Raw genomic sequence first — 8,214 nt, 5'->3', positions numbered from 1 at the left:
CTAAGAATTAACAATTCTTTCTACGGTATGCTTAGTACATCCAATGTTCCTGAACACTGGGCCAACGGTGTCCTGAATCGTGTTCTGATAAGCAACCAAGCTGTCGATCCGTCTCTTTTTATCGTCCGGCTCCTCTCGCTCGCTCATGGTCCTCTTCAAAGTCCTGGATAAATTGTGCGCCACTGCCTCATAACCAGGATATTCGGGAACAGGACTGACCCTCGGAACATTTAATTTTTCTTCGGTATTCTGATGGATGTGCAAATTGTCCTGCGGCAACGTTATCGATCGCTCGAACCCTTCTGTTATAGGATTGGAAGATTCTTCATGGCTAACCAGGTCCGCGGATGTTTCCGCTTTCTCATTCTTCAACGATTTTTCTTCGTCTTCACACTTCCGATTAGATGCATCTTCACATCCGTCCTTCTTCTTCCCACAAGTCCTGAGGCAGCAACATTTTTGACTCTGGCCAGCAGGCAAGTCTTCTTTCTTGTACTTCACCCTGCGATTCTGGAACCAGATCTTCACCTGCTTCTCGGACAGCCTCAAGTTTGTCGCGATCTCGATCCTTCGTAGTCGTGATAGATACATGTTCGAAGCGAATTCGCGTTCCAGCTCTAACAACTGAGTACTGGTGAAAGCGGTGCGAATCCTCTTCGAGCTGTTCCCCATGGAATTCGGTGATTTCGGAGGTGGAGTTGGGGTGCTGTTTCTGGACGGCGATTCGCTCGGAACTGAAACATCTGTAAACCCAAAATGTTCTTAGCTTCGATCGTCCGTTAATCACGATACAAGTGAAAAAAAGACCTTTAGTAGCTTTCTATCATCAATATTTATATATCTAATAGAAGGATAATTACCTGACAGCCTGCTAGCCGAAGTGTTCAAAGGCGACGGAGGACTTTGACCAGGAACAGGCAAGTTCCCCAAAGAAGCCGGCGGGCTAATGGGAACCGGGACAGACATGGCGGCCGGCCTAGGCACCGGTCTAATCGGCTGATAGCCCAGACCCAGATTAAAAAAGTTAAACATATAGCTTGGCAATTGATTTCCGTAGTAAGGTAATGGATACGCTGGTGGCGAGTTGTTGCCGATTAGTGAGTCCACGAGGAAACTTCGGGACATGATTGCTGCTTAATCTTCTCTCGTGTTGCTTTACAGCCTCGTTCTAATTCACAAGAGAACACTGATCAATCCTTCGGCCACTAAAACTCTATTCTGCACTAGAGTCCCATCGGTACACTGGATGTCACGTAGTAACTGAACCGTTCTATTATCGAATAAAAGTATCACGGGATTTTAAGGAACACTTGGTAGACTGTGGAAATATTGTTTTTTGAATGTCAAAGTATCGAGGAATCACGAGATGTTCACGGCATGATGGTACACCGTGTTCTGCACCCCGAGGGATCATTCCGGAAGAATATATACGGGGTGCTAACTCCACCCAGGGGTTGGTTTTCTTCGGGGCCCCTTTTGTTGAGGGCCCCGCCCTTTCTCGAGGGTGCCCTCTTTCCTGGCTCACCCCAAAAAGCAACGAGAGGGGGGACCACGAGCGGATCGCCTCCCCTGGGATCGACACCGAGCAGGGCATTTTCTCGCAACGCTAATTCGACGGGTGGCTAATATGTCCGGAAACTTTATACTAACCCCCGGTACCCATCTTTCCACTATTATTGGCCCGCGGGGCCAACCCCTGCGACTGTCTACTCGTTATTTCCCTGCGCATTCGTTCCCCGCGATGATTTTGAAGTATGACTTTAAATCGCCGGAAATGATCCTCGGACTCACCGGATACCACGACCATGGACGCCACGGGGACCGTAAATGCTTTGTGTGTCTCGCTTTGACGGTGTATACGATTAGATTCTAACTGTAGTGCTGCTTGGTGTATGAATTTCGAATGTTACAATGGTTATTCTTCTGCTGCGTGATTACTTGATTAGGTAACAAAAGTTTGCGGAATTCTTCGGAATAAGAGTTCAATAGATACAAGAATTTTTAATAATCATCTTTATGATCCATCTTTTGCCAACGAGAAATAATTGTGTTGATCCTATTTTTATAAAATTTTTTTTGCTTAAAATTTATCGTCTGTATAAACTTATTAATTACTTAATATATGTAGAAATTTGTTTCCTTTCATTCTCACTATGCAAAAAATACTGTCACCGCTTGCTTTTTGTTGGCTCACTGTTCTTTCGATGATAATTCTTTTATTCCTTCCGGCATCATTTTATACATAATACTCTTACACACGCATTCTCGAAAATTTTATATTTAGGACAGATTTTGATCATTTTGTGAGAAATTTCATTGCATGTCGTAAACTACACGGGACAATATTCGTTAGACTTTCTGCCCAGTTAATGAACTCAAATTACCAAGATAACGGGAACAGAAGAGGTATTTTTCAATCAATATTCCACGAGAAATGGCGGAATGTAGTACACACATTTTACTCGTTGGCGATTATCGCCCAGATCCCTACAAAGCGTGCTGAAGAATCTATGCGGGCAATCAAGATAAGTTAGTGGGAGGAGACGGCCGAGGCGCAGGTAATATCCAGTGCGGTTAGGGAAAGTGTCATTAATAGTCCCCATAATTACGAAATTTGATTTAATGGATAACCTTGTGTAAGGTGAACAAATTCACTTTGTACCTAAATTTATAGTGAATTTGCTGCACTATTCTTGCCCTTTGTGCGACCACATGGAATTCATTTTTACTCATTTGTTGTACTGACTTGAATATGTTTAAAAAATGTCAAATAATGGACTCTAAGACTTTTGACAACTTACAACTGCTTAATATAAATATATAAAACTTACAGAATATAAATTTTGTACTAAAACATAGGATCAGTTCTGCTACAGCACACTGTAGATCCATAAAAATGCATGATATATATCGATGCCGTTTTTATGAAGCGTATCGAAATCGTTCGATAACAACTTTATTTCTGACGACATCGATACTCAGGATTGAAATCAAATCTTGAGGCTACCTGAGCCGCCGCAACTTTTTTCTTCCTTTTCCTTCCAACGATTTGCGTTCTCAGGAAAGTGTTCCGTCGCTTAGAAAGCGTATACCTTTTCAATGCAATCTCTGGAAACGCGACGGAAGAGGAATACAAATTCAATTGCTTATCGACGTGATGGCGTGAATCGCAACAACATCAACAAGTTCACGGAAATCAGATGGAGTATGAAAATACATATTGTATCACATTGAAATCAAAATTGGATATTATTCAGATGATTTCGAAAAAATATTTGTCTTAGATAATTAACTAAATAAGTCTTTATCCTGTTGACTACTCATTCGTTAATATTAATTAAACAATTTTATTCGAATCAGATTTCTATCTTTATATTTTTATCTTTTATCTGTGATATTGTTACTGGCTGAAATTTAATAAAAGAAACGGGAAAGATAAAACTCGATGTCTATTTTGGACGAGGAAAACAAGAAAAATACAAAAGTTTTACTGCAGACTTTATTATTCTCAAATTTAATAATTACAAAGAAATTACATTAATTCCCGTAAATACAATTTACTCTATTCCCTTTAAATGGATTTGTATGATTAACTCAAGATAAATTTACCAACATATGAATTTCACAATTAATAATAAAAACAATCCAACTATACTTCTTTGAATTTTGTGTATACATAAAATTTCCATGTTTATTTAAAGTAGAACACTAATTTCTGGTAATAGTAACGCAATGTGAAATTGTTATATCAATGGAGTATACATTTAAATAACTATTCTAGACAATATCCTTAATTTATATTGAAATAAATGAAATTTGTTGTCACGGAAGATTATTATCCTGTTACAAAAAAATGTTTTTACCCGAATAATACTCGTGTCTTCCTGCTATACCTCTACTGCTTTATTTTATATACCTTTTCGATTGATACGGAGAACCATACACAAATGTTTGCTCGCAATAAGAGAAGCTTACTTAACGAAACTCGGCGTACGCCGGTAATTGGAAAGTACATTGGAATATCGATACGAGTTTCCTGTGAAAATTGCGTAATTACTTGCAACCCGTACTCCTTTCAGCGGCTGAAAATTTGAATGATCTTTGTTATGCCAAGTCTTCGAATTATTTCAACTATCGAGGCACTCGAGCTCAAACGATTATACGAAACATATTGTTTCCAGAATTATTCTTCTCTTGGAAGATCATCATGTTACGATTATTCAGCTATCATAACATGAACAAATTTATCACATAATCGAATCACGATCGAAAGATATAGGAACCAGGTGACCCTGCCTCGTTACGTAAACTAGAGCGTGAAGATTACAGAATAAATTTCTATCACAATTTCTATCCAAATGATAATAGAATCTAATTAAATGGTGGTCGGGCTTCAGGGATATGGCCGTGAACATGTTTCACATTAACCCATTTGCATCGCGCGGAAATGTGCAAAATGTGTTTTTATCCAAAATTTCTTTTATTGCACCTAAATACGAGCATTTAAAAAGGTAATTTAAAATACGTTTCACAGTAATAAATTTCAATTTAATGAAGTGTCGCTGGTTAAATTAAAAGATATGGAAAATATGTTTCATTTACCCAGTAATACAGTAACAAAAAAATATGTTCGTGTTAATTGTGCAATTCATTGACAACCTGAACGTGATGTAAGAGTTTACATCTGCTAATGATACAAACGGAATAAGGATTTACAAATATCCAGTGAAGGAAGCAAACGAAGGTTTTAATCGCAATCCAATCAAGCTATTATAGAACTCAAAGCTGTGAAACAACATCATTTTGGTAATGAACATTTGAAACCGGTGGTAAACGCAAGACAAAATGATGCGGCCATAAGTTGCACTATATAATTTCTTGATTACTCGTGGCCGCTTTATCGACCGTGTCGTAAAAGGCACGGGTGCTCGCTAACCGGAAAATTAATATTTAACGTAGAACGTTGCGTCCACTAGCAATTATCGCTATTGTCTACGATCGCCGCTTCGACGGTCGTGTTAAATTTTCGTGTGAATGGGATCGAACCCTTCTGCACCTGTCACGTGTTTCACGTAAATCGTGTTCGACGATAAATAAATTGATCGTTACCATTGTTTATTTATGTATAATAGTTGAAAATGGCCACTGAAGTTTTGACTTCAGAATATGAGTAAATTTTAGACAACGGTTATTAATAATCTAACTTATGATTATTAATAATTGTAAGATGTCACCTTTAATAGCTGCAACCTAAATTCAAAAGCTATGTAAGATCTAAGACTAATATCTTTATGAGTAAAAAGTGAATTCGCAGATAGGTATGGAAATATGGGACATGCTTGTGTTTCAATTAATAAAGTATACAATTAAAGAGGTTAATATATACTCCGTATTAAAAATTCAACTTGCGATTCGTAGCTGTTCCTTTCTGAACAAACTTCTACAATAAACACGCCGGCTGAATTTACCCGGGAACTGTTGAAATATAAAATAAATCCCAGTTACTTGGAAACCAGGTCGAATGCAACACAGTATCCTTACATGCATATATTTTTTGGTCACTTTCGTATGCTCAATTTATCCGTGCAATTACGTCCGTACATTTTTACACGCTCGGCGTGTTTATCAAATTATAACGGCGCGCTACGTAATTTTATTAAAAAGAAAAATTAATTGAACCAATTAGAATTCACGTGCTAGTTTCACCTTCTCCGCACAAAGCGTATAAAATACACATTTCACCAATGGAAACTTCATTACAACGAAAAATTTCATTACGACTTACATCAAATCTATACAATTAAAACGAGCAAGAAGTAACTTCCAGTCAGTTTAAATCGAACACAGTTTCACTGCTTCGTGAAACTAACAACGCCTATAAAAAAGATATTGAATATATCCTATCCCATTTACGCTACAACCCAATAATGTGAGCACTTGTCGCCAAAGAGACTGGTAAACGTAGTCGGAACACGCGGAAGATCAGAGGAAACGTCGCCGTGATTTTAAACCCCTAATAACGCGACTAATCCCATTACAATGTTGGCAACGCGGAGCGCGAGGAGGAGCGTGGCCCAAGAACCCTCGGTGCTCCTATTAAAAATCGGGGTAACGTTATCTCACGAGCCAGCCCGTGAATAATACAATGCGCATCTTTCTCCCTCTCTCTTTCTTTCTTTCTTCCTCTTTCTTTCTGTTCCAGCATATGTCCGGCGAATCCGAGTGATTCGAAGGGTTGCCGCACACCCCTACGCGAGGGGTTGGCCACCCTTCTTACGTACACGGTGGATCGCAAACAAAGTTACGCTCGCCCCGGCCGTGCGTTCACGTGCGTCGTTACCAGCGTATCTCGAGTGATTACCGGCGAAGGATATTTTAATTTCGCGCTGAACCCCTCCTCGAGCCACCCTATTGGCCGATCTTTTTTCCTGGGCGTGTCTATCGACGAACGGAAATCCTACACCACTAGTCGAAACTTTCGAATTATTCCAGTGAGTCAAGGGACGCAGAAATTTCTTCATTAACCCTTGTAAGCTGTCACGGATGAAATTTTACCCTTCATACGAATTTTATTTTAATGTTGTTGTAAAGCGTGATGGAACATTCATTTTTTGCATGGTTATTTGGGTTGTCGATGGTGATCATTACGAAACGGAGGAAACTTCATGCGTATCTTTGTTATAAGTAATTGATGATTCTACAAAGTCTACATTCTACATTCTACGATCATTGGTAGAAAATATTGATTCGAATATTAGAATGTGAAAGTAGGAATTAAATATATAGGAGTTACATGCCTATAAGTCGGCTTCCTAGTTTTAGCAGTCTGTTCTCTTTAAAAAGGAAGTACCCCGCTTTTATCAAGTTTTATTTCACTGGTCGATTGAGGTGCGAGGGAAAAAGAAAATTCAAAGTCAATATAACCGGGAAAACTTGTTTGAAAGTGCAGGACCACGTAAGTCGAGGAACGGCTTCCCGTCTCACGGTGTTTCTTCTTTGAAGAGCATTCTCCGCGCTGGTCTCAGCCGTGTTTCAATATTCCCGTCTTTCATGTTCGCCCGCCGCCGAAGTTTCGCATACGTCTATTTTGAAAAAGTGTCGTATAGGTACTAGTCGCTGGGATTCCAATTTTCCCGGCTGAACCGCCGAGCTACACCTCAGCGTCGAGGTTCCGGGTGGCGACCGCATAGTTCGATGGCAGTTTCGAAGTTACGACCAAAGTGACGCTCTTGATACGCGATGCACTGTCGAGTCTGGTGCCTGGATTAACGAATAACATAAGACAAGTCGATCGAACGGTGATCGAACGCGGACGACACGCTTCGAAACTGAATCCACTTTAAGTTTATCATTCAACGATCTCTTCATCGCTACACGATTGTCTTCATTTTCGTCACGATCCAATTTATTTCAGTTATTCGTGTATCCACAGCTTTCCCGGACCTGAAAACTCCTTCAGCTCCTAAGAAACTTGCAACGAAACTGAAGGCAATTAACTTTTTAGGCATCCAATTCACTGAGGTACTATCGTGAGATATCTGCTCGTAGTTTTTATATAGATATCATTATAGTTTATCCTAAACTTGTTCAGAATCCTTTATGTAGGTACATATCACAGTAACGTGATATGAAAGAAGATCCTCTATGCATCATAGTAAACTATTCGTACAGAATGTCAATGCTTTCGTTTCCCGGAATAATCAAACTCAGTTTAGAAGATAGTCAGGCTTCCTTCATATTATCGTAGGTATGCCTGACTTCGAGTAAACAACCATGCTTTCTAGCTCGCGATTGATTTCCTACCTGGAAGTTTACGCTCCAAGGTTTCGTTGATCTGCGCATTCTGTGCACCGAAACTTCACAAAACGGGTATATCCATACGTTAGTAATGACGCCCACGACACAGATCAGTAATAAGTTTATCGTAGCAAATTAGAGACAAACGAAAACAGTTCGTACTCCGTTACCAGCATAATTGAATTAACGAAATTAGCGTACCCACAGATATTCCGCTTTCTGCTTAACTCATCTGTATTATACGATAAAGTGAAAAATATCACCGCTGAATTTCTTCCTTTTTACTATACCCAGAAAATTAAAGTGAATAATAATATTAATAATAATAAAATAGTAAACAGTAGCAATAACAATATAATATAGCAACATTACTTAAGCATTCATTGACAATCTACTCCAAAGAGCGTATACACACGT

At 39.2% G+C, this 8,214-nt stretch overlaps 1 protein-coding gene across 1 annotated transcript; it reads right to left on the bottom strand.

Annotated features, from left to right (window-relative positions):
* On the bottom strand, positions 1–1,125 carry LOC116427069 (uncharacterized). Its single transcript, XM_031976974.1, has 2 exons — positions 861–1,125; positions 1–743 (listed from the first exon to the last, which is right to left on the bottom strand). The coding sequence occupies exons 1-2, from the start codon at positions 1,123–1,125 to the stop codon at positions 1–3; spliced, it is 1,008 nt and encodes a 335-aa protein (XP_031832834.1).
* Between the last annotated feature and the right edge of the window lie 7,089 nt (positions 1,126–8,214).

The sequence above is a fragment of the Nomia melanderi genome, chromosome 6 (genome assembly GCF_051020985.1).
Source record: "Nomia melanderi isolate GNS246 chromosome 6, iyNomMela1, whole genome shotgun sequence".
Taxonomy (NCBI): Eukaryota; Metazoa; Arthropoda; class Insecta; order Hymenoptera; family Halictidae; genus Nomia; species Nomia melanderi.
Note: the sequence above shows the minus strand (reverse complement) of the source record. Positions and strands in the feature narration are given on the sequence as shown.